This window comes from Leptodactylus fuscus, chromosome 11 (assembly GCF_031893055.1).
Source record: "Leptodactylus fuscus isolate aLepFus1 chromosome 11, aLepFus1.hap2, whole genome shotgun sequence".
Taxonomy (NCBI): Eukaryota; Metazoa; Chordata; class Amphibia; order Anura; family Leptodactylidae; genus Leptodactylus; species Leptodactylus fuscus.
Window position 1 is genome coordinate 39293764 of NC_134275.1, and position 18729 is coordinate 39312492.

Below are 18729 nucleotides of genomic sequence, written 5' to 3' on the forward strand. Positions count from 1 at the left end.
TGTATAGTTTATGGTTTTTTAATATAACTATATGGTTCTTCTTTCAATGAAAGCTGCATATATGTATTTAGGACTGTGTACTGCAGTGTTTTTAGTACTGCTTCCAATAACTACACTGGAAAAACATGACCCTTAAAGAGTTCTTGTTGTTTCCTTGTATGTCTGCTTTTAAAGGAGGAGTTTGGGATTTTTAGAAAATTGCATGAGAGCGGTCATTGAAATAAGAATAGTTATTACTGGTAAAGTCCCCTAAAGCTCCATCCCCATCACTCTGGCTATAACCTCCATCATATACATTATTCTTGTGACTGCTGCAGCCAATCATTGGCCTCAGTCTTCACGTGTCATACGTGCGAGTGTCAGTAAGTGACTGCAGCGGTCACCTGGGTGATGTATGTGATGTCACCGTAGCAGGAGTGGTGGGAGTTTTAACAAGTAAGGCTCCATGTGCTCAGACGTGTGTTAGCCGTGTTTTTATCACTTAGGACACTGACCTGTTAGTTTTATTTTGTATCCCAATACACCTGCCCATGTGTTATCACCACAGTTGCACACTTCTGTGAGTGGTATCCACTGTTGTCTTCCCCATACAATCTTAAAATCGTGGACAACACTTTTAATTTTTTTTTTTTTTTTTACCTAAGTGGTAATAATGCCAAGGGGTCTATTGTGGATAATCCCTTTGTTTTAACAGAAGGGTCTCCTACAAGAGATACTGTGGTCACATTTGTACAGATACTCCTTGGCAGTACCTGACTGAGCCCTATATAAGTTAGTGGGGGTTCATCGGGCACCCCCTGGTGTCAGTCTTGTGACTAATCTTTTACAGCCTGAATTCTGTTTTTCAGTCTTTATGATAGAACAGACACAGTGAGCTCTCAAGGTAATGTTCATACAAATTTGGTTGAGTTCACACTACTGTTGTGACTTTTGCTGTGACTCTTCTCCGGATATGTCACACAGTGGACACTACCGGCTTGCAATAGATCCTCATAACTGATAATGGGGTCCATTGGCTTCTGTCACTTTGTTGCTGCATACTCTGAGCAGATCCTCGCACTGCAGTGTGAACAAGGCCTTACAATTATAGTATGACAGCATTCTTTTGATTGTTGCACATCTTATTTTACCCCCAACGGTATCATGAGGGCAGCCATGTTTTCCTGATGGAAAACCTATCCAAACACTAGGTGGATAAGAGCTAAACTTTACTTTATATTTATGATCTTCTTACATCATATGTGGAATTTGGGTTACATCATATTGCTGCTCCCCTAGGGCTTGTCACTGAGCTCTCCTCAATGATGAAACGATTAGGGGACCACGGTTGTAGAAGTAGCAATGTCGGCCATGTTGGTTGTCACTCAGCTTTCACACAGTGGGTATATATTGGAAACCACTGACTAGATTATTAAACGTTTAACGCCACATGACCACTCATAGACTTTCTTTTTTTGTATTTAAGATCTCGGACTTGCCTTCCATTTTAATGCTTTGTTTGTTTTTTTTTTCTTTTATCTAGATGGTGGATATTGGTGTCTGTGCTTCTGGAGACAGCACTAGAAGAAAAATGGATTCTTTTGCAGACTGTCCAGTGGAGGTTGTACCTCCAGACATGTACGATTCCTTCAGGGCTAAAATTGCTGCTAACCTACAGTGGATTTGTGCTAAAGCTTATGGAATTGGTAAGTTTTGACCTTTTCCTATAAACATGCATTGTGTGGGGTGAGATCTTGTGATCCTTGGTGTTTTTTTTTTAAATGGTGTTTCCCCTGTTTCTTAGAGGGGTATATACTTTTATAGTACTCCATTTAATAGGCCCTTTGAGGTCTGGTTTCTTTATGGTGACTCCTAAACAGAGCATGCCCTGCTGTCTAATCCTGGGTATATTCTTTCAGTCCTGTCATTTCCTAATGCTAAGACTTTTGCACTGTTGCCCTGAAGTGTTGGTCCTGGGCACAACCAAGGGCAGTATCTGCAGGGAGTTTGTATGACCTCCCTGTATTTACATAGGTTTCCTCGGGTCACTCTGTTTTTGTTTTGGTTTTTTCCCCTTAATCTTAAAAAATACATACTGATTGGTCCTGTGGACATATGGCTGTAAATACAGACTACATAGTAAGTATTCCGAGTTTATTCTGACAGTGATGTCTCATAGGCAATGCAGAGTGTGGCAGATTTCCAGTATGAGAAGGTATGTCAGTATGAGTAGTCAGTCAGTCTTTGTAATGTCATTTGCTTTGGGGTCAGGCTTCTGAAATTAGACAGTACTTTGCCTATCTCTGGTGGTAGTTGGACATGCGGTGTATTGAGACTTTATACAAACTTAATTCTCCTGGTTTTTATTGGGTCTAACCTGAAGTTTCTATCCTAGTCCTGAGCCTGGGTCACAGAATCAGAACCAGCACCCACCACCCCAGTCACTCTGCCTTCTCCTGTGTAGTTACCAGTATCATGGGTGCTGTTCTGCCAATGCTACATATAATACAGGTAACTAGCAGTGAATGGGTGGGGAGGTGAATAGAGGCAAGTGCTGGCTTTGCTCATGTGACCCAGGATTGGAACCATCCTGGAAACCTGAGTTTCAGCCTATCTAGAACCCAGGGAAGGTACTCTTGATAACCTCTTTAAAACCCTTTAACTCCTTTAAATGTTTTTTTTTTTAATATTTCTGCTCTATTGATGAAGAAGTTGAGCAAAGACCAATATGGACGCAGTCTCAGGAGTCACATGAAACTTTCCTGACTGCATGGCACAAGTTTAATTCTCTAGCATTACAGTGACTGTTAAAGTATCGATATATAACTAACACGGTTTTTATATTTTTCTGCTTCACCCTCCTCTTAGGATTTTTAATTGTCCAGAAATAGTAGTGATGTCATGTTCTGCACCGTCATGACCGCGCTGGATTGGCCTCCTATTAACCACACTTCCATTTATACTGCAGCTGAGACTTGCTTGTGTTTTCAGAGCACTCGGCTGCACATGCTGTATAAAGCAATAGCCAAATGGAAGACTAGATCATAAAAGGGAGAAATGGGTTTTATTGTGGAAATCTGCAAATAGAAAAATGTAACTGTTCTGCCACGTCCATATTTGGCTGCATATTCCTCTCTTTTAGATGTAGTCCTGGCTTTGGCTCTCTTGTGTATAGCTAGGTACTAAGCTCTGGATATAGTGTGGTGGATGCTGCTGCTCTGTACTACATGGGGGTCATTGGAGGCGTCTATATGAGGCAGCCATGTTTGTCTACTGTAAATTATAACTTCTGAAGTTTACTCTTTCATTTTCTTTCTTGCGGCTATACTTTGCACAGTTGCTTCATGTCAGTAGCCAATGGTGGGTAGATGGTGAGCACAGTTTGTTGGTTTTGTTGTGTTTCAGTGAATTGCTGAAAATACTGTTCTGATGTCTCACTCCAGAAGCTAAAGTGCAGCCGTGTGCGCTCTGAACCACAAGACTGGTAACCAGAAGAAATAGTGGACTTATGTTTGGTTTACTAAATCTCTTTAGATTATTCGGTGTTTCATACTCTTTGGCTTTGGGCAAATTCTTACATATGGAAGGGTCCCTTGACAAAAACCTGATCATAAAGTGGCCACCGATCTTAAGTAGTGTGTGGGGAAACCTTGCACCAGTTTCCTTGCAGTGCAACCCCAGGGCAAATGGGGCATTATAGTTTTATATCAGTGAGTTGCCTGTGTAATACAGGACAGGTCCTCCAGGGCATGACATTCTTTGTAGCTGAGCTTTGTTCTTTGCTTAAACCTGACAACTCCTTAAAGTTATAAAGTTATCCTCTATCAATAGGATTGGAAATAACTTCATGATTGGCAGGGCCTGGCTGCTAGGACCCTTTTGATGCTGAGTTTGGGGCTTCAATACTCCATTTTGATAAACGCCAGGTCAAATATGTAGCCTGCCACTTTACTTATTTCCTATGGGAGTGTGGGAGATGGGACAGGGTAGAGTACGTACACTTTAAACCTTATTTGGCTGTGACAAAGTCTAGCTATTCTGGGAGTCTGAGGGCTAAGAACCCCAAGGAGAAGGCTGGTTTATAGATGACCTGTCACCTCTTCTGATAGATGGATGGATAGATTTTTTTTTTTTCTTATTACTGTGTTCAGTGGTGTTTCTCTGTTGTGCACCGTGTAAACTGATGAATAAATTGATTGACACATGGTACGCTACTGTTGTTCTTGTCAAAAGGGTGTGTCCCTACAGTCTAGCACTGATTGTACAGTATGATGTAGAACATCCCCCTCCCCCTCAAGTGGTTATACTCGGATGTCAATATATTAATACTTTTGTACAAGGAGTAACGGAGGAAGAAAACAATAAATTATCCAGTAGAACAGACTTCTCAGGATCTTCTGTAGCTTGAGCCATAGACTTATGAATGTCTACAAGAGCCAAGTGTTTCAGGTGAAATCCATAGGATTGCTACCCACGTCCTGGTTATCTTGCGGTAACTCCTGGACCCCAATGAGTTCTCTCCCAATTCTCAAGGGCACAAAAAAAGTCCTCTTGATAAACAAGTTGTGTGTGTTTGTCCTATGTATAGAGTCCATGTAACCTGGCCTTTGTAAATGGCTCAGGCTGTGTAATTATTAGCCATGGGCATGATACTCATTACGTGTACGTTCATACACATTTACTTGTGGAACCACAGCATTATGGGTGAATTCTCTGTTCGGGGGGTTGTGTTGGTGAAGGGGGGGTGGTGGTTGTTCATGTCTCCTTATTGAGTTTGCTGCAGTTGGCACATGACCACTTGTAATAAATTGCCCAATAACTGGTACAATTGGATGTATTGAGAAGTCCAATGTTTAATGATTCTCCTAATGCTCACCTGGAAGTTCAGTTCCCTTATGGGCTGTAGGCGCCCCAACTTCTGCCACTGTAAGTCTATGTGCACACCTTATTATTAATGTCCATTGTTGTGATCCATCATAGGATGAGAGTAACGGACATTTACTATGGCAGAGTAAAGCCCCCTCCATCAATGTCTCTTCCCATTGACTCTTATGTAAACAAAATGGCGTTCTTCTGTCATCTTTCTTTACTTTTGTAATAAAATAAAAAGTTCTGCCCAACGTCCCCCCCCCCCATAAAACATTACTGAAGATGACTTCAGACGAACAACTTACAGAAGAGGCTCAATCTGCACCCGTCATTTAATGTCAGTAATGTCAGTCTCTTCATGTGATGGATAAGGACAACGGACATTAAATAAGTGACGCGAACCTAGCCTACATAAATGAAGTTTTGGCGCTTGTAAGTAAAAAGGTTAGAGGAGTCAGGTCTGAGCTTAGCCTGGGTTTTGTGCTATAAAATGGTGGAAATGAATAAAAGACAAGTTTTTCTGTTTTCCATGTTCCTTTATGTATCTGTTGCTTATGGTTTGCTCTTGCTGAGGTTTTTGGTCACAAGGCTGGTTCAGATGAAGTACATTAAAATAGGAATGGTTCTCGGAAGCCAAACTACTGTAAGGAGCTGCTATCTATTGAATGATCGCAAGCAGTCATCTTTTTCTAGTTGTATTGGGCCTCATGCACATGACCAAGTGTGCAGATAGTGTTTCCTGAAGGGGGTGCAATGCTCCATTCTGATGATTATTGAGCAGGTTCTATCCTTCTCCATGGCATAAGAACAGAGGGAAACAGGCAATGGAAGATGAATGACATTCAAATGTCCTCCTAGTGTTTTCTGCTATGTGATTGGCCCCCTTCGGCATGTACATTTGGTCATGTGCATTTAGCCTTATGACAAAGGGTAGATTCTCACATATACCAAAATATGGTATTAGCAAAATACCAAAATAGCGAATTAGATTTTAACAATTTTCTCAGCAGAAATTGATGTGTGGTGCGGTGTCTGAAATCCCCAACATGTCATCTAGTGTCACAAAATGTTTTCCGAACTGTCCTGAGGAGTTCAATGGAGGAGTCAAAATATGTAACAAACTTTTGCAGATCATGGAAGTCCGTGCTGCACTGTGTGGACACTTCGCAAGGCACCGGGGCAAAAAATCATCTCACACAGTGTGAAAGGTTTCCTGTACTTTCCTCCAAATTTTCTTTACCCGTTAGGATATGTTCACACTGAGTTTTTTTGCAGGTGAATTTGGACGTGGAATCTTCTTTCATTTCATTTCAATGGGAGTTCCTTGCTTCCCCCTGCTATCGATTTCTTTTTTTTTTTTTCAGCTAGCGGGAAAAAGAAGTAACATGCCATATCTACCTGTGGATTCCTCGGCTGAGGCGTCCGCGGCTCGAGACTCACTCCTGATTAGGCCCATTCTTTCGGGTCTAATAAGGAGCAGAATGTTGATGCACTGTATCAGAATCCCGTTGCGGCTAGCCACGCCGAAAAGTCACACAGCACAAAAAGGTTTCTGTGGTGTGAACATACCCTAAGGCTGGATTTGCCCGCAGCGTTTTACAGTACAGGCAAAGTGGATGGGATTCAAGCGAATCCCATGCCCACTTTGCGGTAAAAACCACAGTGTGGACACGCCACAGTTTCCAAAACCAGTATGGTTTTGGAAATCGCAGCATGTCTATTATATTTACGGAAATGCCGATGGTTTCCCCATAGATATAATTGTAACAGTCCGTGGAGGAAAACTCCACGACCTTTCTGTCTAAAGCTCTGCGGAAAGAACCATGGTGCGTTGCCGCTGCAGTTTTTCACGCAGCGCTTTATTGCTGTGGGACATCCCATGGGGCCTTAGCCTAAATCAGGAAAACCTAAAGTCGTACAGACAGGGACAAAAATCACATTCATTGGTTATGTCCCAGTGTATCTTCTGCATCATAAAACTACAATGTGGGTCTATAACCCTGCATACTATCTGCTTGTCACACTTGTAGTATTTCCACTTGCTATACTATAAGTTGTGTTCAGAGATAGACAATGTATAAAGATTTATGTTTGTTTTTATTGCAGGCGCTGCTGGCGTTGTAACAATTTGGGACAATAAAGGACCTTTGGGTGGTTTAGTGTCCCAAATTTCCGTGACAGATTTCCTTTTAAAGGGAGTCTCCACAGCCCAACCTATCACCCCAGACCTGCACAGAGATGTGTTAGGGTCACCTGAATCAAACAGTGTTTTTTTTTCTCTTGTGAATTGCGACCTCCATTGCCTCGATATGAGCTCTTTGGAGCAACGTGGGTGAAAAGTTTGTCCAGTTCATTTTTGTTGCTGACCTATCCTCGGGATAGTCCCATAGAAGTGAATGGGATAAGGCTGTATTGACCTCACCCAATCTTTCTTCACTAAGCTCTTATTGATGACTCTTCCTTAGGGCAAAATGGACACAATCCTATCCTACTAATATTATAAATTTTCTGTGTTTGGATGTTTGTGTATTTGTTCCTCAATCACTGCAAAAACGGCTAAACAGATTTGAATGAAATTTTGCACGTAGGTAGAGTGTAACCTTGATTAAAACATAGGCTACTTTTTATCCCGGAAAATGATGTGGCTTCACAACTGTTATGAATTTATGACACATACTATATTACACTGCTCTTATCTCAGCTTCTGAGAAAGCCAGGTCTGTTATCTCTGTGTGTAAACACACGCTAACCCACAGTGCACATGCATTTGCATAATTTCTGATCTGCTCCAGGCACTGCTGACAAACTGGCATGGGCAAACACCTTGAATCCAAATTGTCAGTTTGCCAATTTTCAACATGCCTGGAAAAAGAAAATCGAATTTGTCGCAAACAACGAGAGCTATGAAGGAGTCAGAAGTCACAGAGTTCTCCTCAAGTAGAGCTGAGGGGGATCATCAACACCAACAATACGCTCATTATATGGTGTCCCAGCAAGCTGCTGAGATGCCGGAACAATCACAGGCATGGCGTGAGGAACAAGGTCAGCAGCAGGATAGCTTGAGAGCTGCCGAAATGCCGGAGAAGGCGAACCATTGACGGCAGCAATTTGCTGAATATAGGCAGATCATCGATGCCAACAACCCGCAGACGAAGTCGCGGGCAGAGACTAGTCCTTTATAAAGAAAAAGAAAGCTTTAAACCAGAGCAACACAACTAAAAAACAAACAAACAACACTCTTGTCCCTCCCATCTCTTATTCTGAAAAGGAATGTAAACATTTCCTTTATTGTGTTTGAGCTTTTTTGAGGTGATATAGAAAACCTATTGGAAAGTTGAATAGCTTGTGGACAGTATTGTGAACCACAATAACCCAGCTCCTGCCCTTCTTTATGGAGCACTTAAGATCCTGTAATGGGTTTTTGCATAACATACATAGAAAAACAAAGTGACTGTACACAGCCATGTCAACAGACCTGTCTGACCACATACGTTTTTGTCAGATATTGGCAATAGGAAACTGTCAGTAAGGTCAAACATAGACCTTCTGTTTTGTGTACATGTGTGGTAGTTCAGAGCTGTGCAATGTTTTTATAAAGGCCTTTGGACTCTGCAGCATTTCCCAAAATCATGTTTCATGAAGAGTTGAGACACTGTACTTCATTTGCTAGCTGGCCAAATCTCTTCTGACTGGTCTGCACACTTGTTCCCCAAGCATGCATGTCTTCTGATGGGTCTGGCAGCAGCTTATCGCAGCAATGTATTGGACATGTTGAAATCAATCAGCCTGATTTTTCTTTTTCCTGACATCATCTGTCCATGGAAAGGTCTTGCGCCCCCATATACAAGAGCTGATCATCCAGTCCTTTCAATATTGACAAGCTTTGCAGACATTAATGTGTGTGTCCATTAGGTGAGTAAAATATATATAACCCCCCCCCCCCCAATAGAAGCTCTAGTAGACTGGCATTGTGAGCTGGACATCCTGGTCATACAAGAAACACTGGGACCAAGGGCTGATATTAAGACTGGCATTTCCTCCACCAGTCTTAATAATTCAGGCACATCTTCCAAGCATGTGAGTTCCCATGCATCAAACTTGCAATCTACGCCTTATTCTCTGCCCACTTTTTTCAAGCGGTTGGAAAATGGAGAAAGTAAAGCTTCCTTTTAGTAATTCTGCCCCACTGAGTGCATCAGAGGAGTGGATAGGATGCCGTGCTCTGGAGAGGAGCACATAACTGCACAATAATGCTAACATTACACTTCACACGGGCTCACTTTATAGTTGGGTTTGTTTTACTGCAGTGCTGTTTTGACTTACAGCTATAGACTAGGATTGTTAGTAGGATTTTGTGATTTGTCAGTCAGGTGCTCCAGTATAAAAGTGATCAGTGCATAACATTTTTATGGCTACTTATTCCTTCATGGATGACTTGCAGCTTTGGTTCTCACAATGTTTGTCTGGGCTGGTGTGAAATGTCTTTGATATTTTCTCAACCAAGAAAACAAACTCTTAAAGGCACAAAAGAACCAGGAATAAGGCGGCAAGCATGTAATGGTCCAAATGTGCAACGTTTATGTAGAGAAGTATTTGTACAAAGGGAATTACTAGTGACCTTAAGGGTGTGGGGACGTTTCCTCAGTATGGGAGCCTTAGAGCAAAACCTGTCACAGTATGCAAGGTAAGGAAGCAAACTTAAGTGATGAGGTATCGCAGAGACTAGTGGTAATCTTAAACCATGAACACAGTTGCTTCTTCTCTGTTATCAGCCATTTCGGGGGGCTGACTGTGGTGCTCTTCAATAGAATATCACCATTGTCAATACTTGCTATCATATCTCTCCAGTGCATAGAGACTGCAGAAACCTTCACATCAGTATGTATGGTCATTCTTTTTAGGCCTTGATAACACCCCAATGTGGGGCATTCATCAAAATTGGCCAGAAAAGGGCATTGTGAATTAGGTGTTTCGCTTTTGGGCACCTTTATGTCTGGGTGCAAATCTAGTGGCAGTGCTGGGGCTGCCATAGATTCTCATGTCATTGATGCAGCTTAGGTGGTATAAATGATTATGGGATAGGATAGGCCAACCGTAGAGGAATCTGGATAACCCCTTCTTAAAGAGTTGATGCTACTTTTGTGGTGTAGGAGATTTGATGAAACTCCTGTTGGCTCTATTCATCATATTCTTTTTGGCTCCAGCAAATGCCAATAAAGTCAGTTTCTTTAGTTTTTTTTTTTTTTTTTTTTTTTTTTTTAGCTTCGCTGTGTCAACTAGACTTTTCCTGCAAAGTTTTTCCTTCCATTGGGAGTTTCCAGGTGCCCTGTGGATCTGTTGGTCTTTCAGTTGCATATACTGAGACTGTGTAATGCATATACACTCACCGGCCACTTTATTAGGTACACCATGCTAGTAACGGGTTGGACCCCGTTTTGCCTTCAGAACTGCCTCAATTCTTCGTGGCATAGATTCAACAAGGTGCTGGAAGCATTCCTCAGAGATTTTGGTCCATATTGACATGATGGCATCACACAGTTGCCGCAGATTTGTCGGCTGCACATCCATGATGCGAATCTCCCGTTCCACCACATCCCAAAGATGCTCTATTGGATTGAGATCTGGTGACTGTGGAGGCCATTGGAGTACAGTGAACTCATTGTCATGTTCAAGAAACCAGTCTGAGATGATTCCAGCTTTATGACATGGCATTGCATTATCCTGCTGAAAGTAGCCATCAGATGTTGGGTACATTGTGGTCATAAAGGGATGGACATGGTCAGCAACAATACTCAGGTAGGCTTTGGCGTTGCAACGATGCTCAATTGGTACCAAGAGGCCCAAAGAGTGCCACGAAAATATTCCCCACACCATGACACCACCACCACCAGCCTGAACCGTTGATACAAGGCAGGATGGATCCATGCTTTCATGTTGTTGACGCCAAATTCTGACCCTACCATCCGAATGTCGCAGCAGAAATCGAGACTCATCAGACCAGGCAACGTTTTTCCAATCTTCAATTGTCCAATTTCGATGAGCTTGTGCAAATTGTAGCCTCAGTTTCCTGTTCTTAGCTGAAAGGAGTGGCACCCGGTGTGGTCTTCTGCTGCTGTAGCCCATCTGCCTCAAAGTTCGACGTACTGTGCGTTCAGAGATGCTCTTCTGGCTACCTTGGTTGTAACGGGTGGCTATTTGAGTCACTGTTGCCTTTCTATCAGCTCGAACCAGTCTGGCCATTCTCCTCTGACCTCTGGCATCAACAACGCATTTCCGCCCACAGAACTGCCGCTCACTGGATGTTTTTTCTTTTTCGGACCATTCTCTGTAAACCCTAGAGATGGTTGTGCGTGAAAATCCCAGTAGATCAGCAGTTTCTGAAATACTCAGACCAGCCCTTCTGGCACCAACAACCATGCCACGTTCAAAGGCACTCAAATCACCTTTCTTCCCCATACTGATGCTCGGTTTGAACTGCAGGAGATTGTCTTGACCATGTCTACATGCCTAAATTAACTGAGTTGCCGCCATGTGATTGGCTGATTAGAAATTAAGTGTTAACGAGCAGTTGGACAGGTGTACCTAATAAAGTGGCCGGTGAGTGTACATTGGGGAGTTTTCAGAAATGTGAGCAGTTGTTGATGGAGATCGGTGTCTCTGCTGTTCCCTGGTTGTCTCCCCATTTTGCTGAACACTTGGCAGCTGCAATGAATGATGACAGTAATAATCTCTATTGTTTGCCTCATCTACTTGTATGTAACCTGTAAAACTTGTTTGTATGATGCATATGTGTGTCATTACTTGTGTGGTGATATCAGCCCTTCAGTAATGTGTCCATGAAGCTCCACATACTGAATTACTTGTCATTTTTCTAATGCCAACCTCCTTTGCTGCGGGGATGCACTTTGCTGACAACATGTCCAAAGTGAAGTGGACCTCTTCTCTCTCCAGACCCATAGACTTAAGTGAAGCTCCATGTCCTGCACCAAAATAGAACATGTCTCCATTTTTCTGTAGACCATTGGTCCATGGAAAATTAATGGATGTCTGCTCGCAGGTCTGGACTTTGGAATTCTTTACTGAGGGGGATATTTGATCGCAGGTCTGGACAGTGGGACCCTCACTGAGACTGAAGGGGATGTAGCATTGGTTTAGTGCTGCTTATCCTGCATGGTGGTACACCAGCCATCCCCTATGAAAGGATCTACAGCACAGCTTCATTGGGATGTTGAGGATCTTCATTCTTACGGATCCCTACTAATCATAAACTGATGAGATTTGCTAGTTATATGATATAATTTATAAAATGGGACTACTCCTGTTGAAAAGGACTTGATCTACCCTTAGGATATAAAGTTCACAGAAATCACCGCTCAAACCAGTATTGTTATATTATAAAGAGAAAATGAGCACGCAGTTGAAAGGCTGCACAGAATCCTCCGGACTGTTAAGGGAGCTCAAAAAGACAGCAAAATTATAAAAAAAAAATAAAAATAAAAAAAAATTCCAGCATGCCAGATAAAATATAACGTTTACCTTGTATCAAATGGATAAAAAATACAAGTAACAGGGATCCATGATTCAAAATAAAAAAAACAAACAAAAAAAACCCAACACAGTTATCCTACACGCTTCGGACTGGACATATTGGGCCCCTTACTCATAGCTTATGAGTAAGGGGCCAAATATGTCCTCCCCAAATGCGTAAGCTGTGTTTTTTTTTTTTTTTTTTTTTTTTGCATCATGGATCCCTGTTACTTGTATTTTTTATCCTTTTGATATGAAGTAAAAGTTATATTTTATATGGCATGCTGGAATTTTTTATAATTTTGGTATCCTCAGGATAGGTCATCAACATGTGATGGATGGAGATATGATATCCAGGACCTCCACAGATCAGCTGGTTGAAGAATCTGCAGCCTTCTGCCGAGTGCTGTGGCCTATTCCTTGAGTACGAAGCACAGCGCTGTGCATTGTATGGTAACTCTGCTTGTTATTTCAGTTCACCCCATTCACTACTGTGCCAGGTAATCTGCTTTATCAGCATAGGGAAGAGGCCACAATGCTCATGAATGCTGCTGTCTTTGTGTAGTTCATCTGCGGGGGTCCCTGATGTCAGACCCTGACCGATCACTAAGTATAGGTAATGAAGTTGCTGAAAATCCCTTTAAGTAGTCATACATAGCATGATGTCCTGGGTTGGATGTGAGATTAGCAGCCCTGTACAGTTATTCTTGTGTATTGTAGGTATCAATGTGACTCCCCTTCAGCTCATTACGTCTCCATGCATACTGTAAGTGTGAGCTGACACGACTATATACGGCACTAGTGAAGGTGGCCAGTCTTACGTTGAGGCAGTGGTCCTGTACGCTCTGTAGTCATCTGTGTTCTCCATCTGCAGCCTGGAAGCCTCACCGAGACACCAAATAAACGCTCCATAATTCATGAATAGGCCCTTTCTCTTTAGGTCCTCGCTCGTGTCCTCAGTTATGATAAGCTCATGAATCTCCTTTTTGTTCTGTTGTGTTAGTCACTGACCACAGCTTTGTTTACTTCGCTGTGTTCTTCATTTTGGATATATTAAAACACAAATTGTGTCATTTAATGGAGAAGCGCTAATTGAATTTCTAATAGTGGGGGTAATATGATTTGTTCTCTATTGGTCTGATCTGATCATTACACGTGTATTAATCTCCCCTGCGTTCGCTTTGTTTCAGACAATGTTCCGGAGGAGCTGAAGGACCCCTTCTACATAGACCAGTATGAGCAGGAACACATTAAACCACCCGTCATCAAGCTGCTCCTCTCCAGCGAGCTGTACTGCCGCGCCTGCAGCCTTATTCTTAAGGGGGACCAGGTGGCAGCGCTGCAGGGCCACCAGTCCGTGATCGAGGCTTTGTCACAGAAGGGGATTTACGTCATGGAGAGCGAAGACACACCGGTGTCCGAAAGTGACCTCAACTGTGCCCCAATCAAAATGGTCTGTATGAGGAGATGGGATAAAAGTTATAGGGAGGGTGTTGTGAATAAAGTTATGCATGTGCAGATGAGGTGTGCTGTCCTTTCAGTGTGATCTATTCATTTTTATTGCGTGAGGCCTGGAAGATATCTGGAGACAGTTTTATTCTGTAGACCTGTGTCTATCTTCATTTACCTCCATTTTGGCTCAATATTATAAATTACTATTGGTGGGGAAAAAATATCTCTGCCTCTGTTCACGTAGGATGTTTTCTGATCCCTATAACGCCTGGTTACTGGTCAGTGTAAGCGTACTAAAAGGCGCGTAGATGACACTGACCATATTCTGTATCCACCAGCCTCATGGGTGCCCTCACAAGAGAATGGCACATCTGTCAGCATCAGTTGTACCCTATGTTTACAGGTGGGTGACACACATGAATGATTTGTGATCAGCAGTGTGATGTCACTATATAGGAGTAGCACAATGGATCAACTTGTGTCACACTGTATATTGAAAAAAATGTTAGTCTTCCTATACAACATTTGTGCTGTTCACATACATAGTAGATGGCTGTCGGCAGGCAGCTATTTGTCCCAGCCCCTATACATGCGTATGCTTGGCTAAGCATGAATGTGGCCTCAGTAGCTGCTGCTGAGCCTCTCTGGTGGCTCATTTCCCCCCTCACAACAAAAGGTTTGGGCAGCCATGTGATCTTTATCCATTAGAGGGGTGTAACCACCTTAGACATTTGTGACGTATCAGTGTCTGATAACTGTGGGTTCCCCTCTCTGGCACTGGTGTCTATGACCAGAATAGTATTCACCAGGAGGGACTTGGATTGGAGGACTAAGACAATTATCAGATTTATTTTTTTTTTGTGCCAAAGTCAGGAGTATATAGAGCAGTAATAAGAATTTCCTAAATATTCCCGATCCTTCTGTAGCTGCTGCTAGGTTTGGCAAAAATAGTAGCAAAATCTGCAAAACAAAGAGAGCACCTTGGGATAAGGCAGCACGAAGTGAAATGCAACTTAAATAAAAAAAAACAAACAAAAACAAAACACATGGAAAACACAGTAGAAAAGTTTTGCACTGCTCTCCTGTTTTCCCCTCATATAAATCTGGGGAGAAAAATGCAACAGTTTTAAAGGTAAATTTAAAGGGGTTTCCCAGCCTTTAATGCACACTTCGTACTGCGGAGTTCCCTGAGCCATTGCTATACAGTGGAAGGAGCTGCAGCTTCCCTTCTGTTACTTGAATAGGATAGGAACTTCCATCTATTATTTTCTGTGGCACCTTACAGACACCGACCTATATCAAGGGCAAAACTCAGGACAGGGCTTATACTTGTCTCACTAAAGGAAATCCGTAGAGGCATGGGTAGCACAAGGATATCCTCCATCTGCCATCCATGCTGTTTTGCAACGCATCTGTTGCTGCACATAAACCCTAAATTATAGAATATTTTTGCACCGCTTGTGGCCTTAGCTTTACAGTTGCTATATAGCTTCAGCTATACAGGGACTCCATGCCCCCCTCATTAAATGTTGGCTGGCTTCACCGAAATTATGGGTTTGGCTGATCTGCACGGGTGGCCGATAGGTGAGGACGGTCTTGTGGAAGTCAGACTCAGTCACTGTTGTCATGTATACGTCACATCGGGTCCTAGCTGCCAGATAATAGACCCAATATTCTGGAAGAGTTGATGCAGGGGGTCATAGGGCAGTTGTGGGGCTGAGAGTCTGGAGGCTCTGTATTTTATAGACTTTCCTGTGTTGGGCCTAGTGTGGGATTCACATTTCAGATTTCCTCTCACGCACTGCTGGTGAATTTTCCTCAGTGCCTAGTGTGTCTTTGAGCTGCCAGGGCAAGTGTCAAGAGGGATAAGATAACCGATGTGACACATTTCTGGCACACGAGTAGGTGTCCCTATTAAACCATTCGTATGTAGGTCCAGCAGGCTGTCTTGACTGTCTTTACTATCCTAGGCTGGTTTCTTGAATACTGACCTCCTATGGACATGTAATATGGTAGTTAATGCAGTGATGTAGTGACAGGCCATACGGTCCGCCATGAGGTATGGAATGGTTTATCACCTCCTACACCAGAGTAGTGCGGGTGCCTAGGATCCCACCACTTATTTTGTAATATTTTGGTAATAAAGTGTGTGACACTGACTTGTTATGTAACTATATGACCGGTTCATCAGCTTTCTAAAAATGCCGGTGCACCCTTTATTTATGATATGTGGGTGTATTTGTGATCTGCATTATAGTATTGTCCTGCCCAAGCAAAGGTGCAGAGCCGGTTTACATCTTACCACATCCAGATACGTCAGGCTTCTCCTCTTGTCCATATTAATGTGTTTACTTTAGAATTAATGTCCTATTTCTGTGCAGCGTTACAGCACTTAAGCTGTAGTCATATATATTAGAGGTGTACTGTATGAATTTTGGGGTTTCTTTCAGTCCCATTGTCCCCGATTGTATAAATCCTAGCTCCTCATAATGAAATATTATTGACAAAATGGCTGGAGCTCACTGAATCCTGTGTAGGAGTCACCGCTGTTACATGTCCCTTCCTGAGATTTTTTCGCTCTTAGATATTCCGCCATCCGCTATCAGTGTTATTATTGAAAAGTGGAAGTGTTTGGGAATTGCAGAAACTAAGCCACGAAGTACAGACAGACCTCACAAAGTTACAGAACTGGGGACGCGGAGGACATGGTGCAGGAAAAGTGGCCAACACGGGGCTGACTCAGTAGGGCGGATTTATTATGTTGTGTATATGTTTGCTTGCGCAAAAATCCCCCCCCCCCCCCTTCCCGATGTCTTTCATTGACGTGTGGAGTGTGTCTCTTTTATAAATGAGGTGCCCCCTCTGCAGTTATTGGGGGACATTTATGAAGACTGGTGTATTCAACACTATTCTTCATATCCCCTATACATGGAGAGCCTAAACCACGTGAGCTGGGAATGTGTGGGCGTCTCAATGCTTTGCTCCATGTAATGCAGCTACATCCTTGGCCATGGGCATCAGAGCCGGTGCACAGGAAAAGTGGAGTAAATATCTCCGATAGCAAATCATGAATATGCCAAGGGTCAATAAGGGTATGTTCGCACAGAAGAGGTGGGTTGTACCTCAAAATTAGCTCGAAATTCCACTTGAAATCTGCCTCTCATTCATGTCAAAGGAAGGCAGACCCTGATTTTATTTTTCTTTCTTCCCCAGGCCCAGTTCACATTTGCGTTTGGGTTTCTGTTTGGAGAGACTGCATGGGACCCCCTCCAAATGGAAATCTATATGCATTAAAAAGCGGTTACCTGGAAAGCCTGTGACCCCATAGACTATAATGGGTTGCGTGTGGTTTCCACTCTGTTTCCACACCAATCATGAGGAGAGAAAAGTGCTGCTTGCATGTTTCGTGCTGAAACCACACGGACACCATTATAATGTATGGGGTCCGCGGGTTTCCCAGGCAGCCGCTTTATAATGCGTATAGTTGAAAAATTAAGTGTCATGCGCTATCTTTAGGCAAATTCTCTTCTGAGAACTCCCACTGAAATGAATGCAAGGCTGAAAAAGTCAACTTCAAATTCCTGAATTTTCAGCTTGTGTAGTCAGCAGTTTGATACCCCTGTAATTCCCAAACCCTCTGCTTTAGAGCAGTATCATTGGGTTCTCCAAGGACCATAAACATGTAAATAACCAGACATATAATAGATCTCATATCATTTATTAATAACGTGAAAACCCAGCAGAATGATTACGTCTGTAGATCTTGGTCGTCTTCTTCCACAGCAGGGGTTGTGATCTTGTCCCCCTCAGGCTGATGCTCCAGGTCTTCAGTGCTGACACTACCAGTAATGGTTAATGGTGATGTTTTTCGCCTCTTGCACGCCTGCTCTGAGGCATCTCCTTCATCAGGTCTTTTTGTGGCAGATGTACCTGTTCGGAAGTATCGGCGCATCTGCTCCATTGCTACGTCCTCTCGGTTCCACAGTTCAGGAACTGGTATATCATCTGTGGGCAGTTCTCGCAGTCTAAGACAGTTTCTTCTCAGGATGTGCAGGAGATCTCCTGCTAGGTCTTCTATGAGATCTTTAGGTAATGTCCTATCAATACTTTCCCACCAGGACTTTGCTCCTTTGGGTAGGGGTATTTCAAAGTTTTGCCTCTTTGCCGCCAGGTATATACATACGCATGCTATGACCTGTGGCTTATACTGTAGACAGAAGGTCGTCATCATTAGGCAGCTGGTAGCCAGGTTGTTGGCCGTGCGGGTAACGGCTTCGCTGGCATTCACCGAGCTGGCACATACATCAACAGTTTCATAGGGATGCTCAACTGTAATGTCAAATCCTAAGGTCTGAAGTAGGATTGTCTCCAGCTGGAGAATCTCATCCGCGGTGGCCGGGTAAGTCCGGCTTTGTGTGTGCAGCTGCGATCTCTTAGGGTACAGGCAGACGTGGCAAGCTGTGATGACGTCTGCCACCAAACGTGGCTGTTCCTCCACTTTGCACGCTAGGAATAGTGCGGCGGTGGCCACTGCATATCTGTCATACTTGGTGAATGACTGTACCATGTAGAAGCGCTGCATGTACACTATGGCCGTGCTGACGGTCACTCTGGACACATGGAGCCGCCGCCCCATGTCCAGAATAAGTAGTCCCGCCTGCTGGCGGTAAATAAGCTCTTTATGGGCTCGTAGGCCACATTGCCTCGAAGGGCTCTTTCTCAATTGCTTTTTGGTATATAACCAAGAAGGGGTTAGAGTCTGGAAATCCTCCATCTTCTAAACTCCACGAAACTAACTGAACACAGTGAAATGTAGAACCAGCTAGTGCATCATGCGGAACCTAGCGCATCACAAGCACAGGCTCCTCCCACATCAGGACATCTAATTTGCATATCTTTTCT

The 18729-nt window shown here is 43.1% G+C and overlaps 1 protein-coding gene and 1 pseudogene across 6 annotated transcripts in view; one reads left to right on the plus strand and one right to left on the minus strand.

Annotated features, from left to right (window-relative positions):
- Positions 1 to 18729, plus strand: part of CAMSAP1 (calmodulin regulated spectrin associated protein 1) — a 53478-nt gene that overhangs the window by 2264 nt on the left and 32485 nt on the right. For 5 of the 6 annotated variants that reach the window (XM_075259492.1, XM_075259490.1, XM_075259491.1 and 2 more), the window contains exons 2-3: positions 1523 to 1685; positions 13566 to 13828. In XM_075259492.1, coding sequence (XP_075115593.1) covers positions 1523 to 1685; positions 13566 to 13828 — 426 coding nt within the window. Of the gene's footprint in view, positions 1 to 1520; positions 1686 to 13565; positions 13829 to 18729 lie in introns of those variants that run through there. The other variant, XM_075259495.1, reaches the window with a different exon arrangement.
- LOC142184697 (cyclin-T2 pseudogene) lies at positions 17576 to 18601 on the minus strand (annotated as a pseudogene).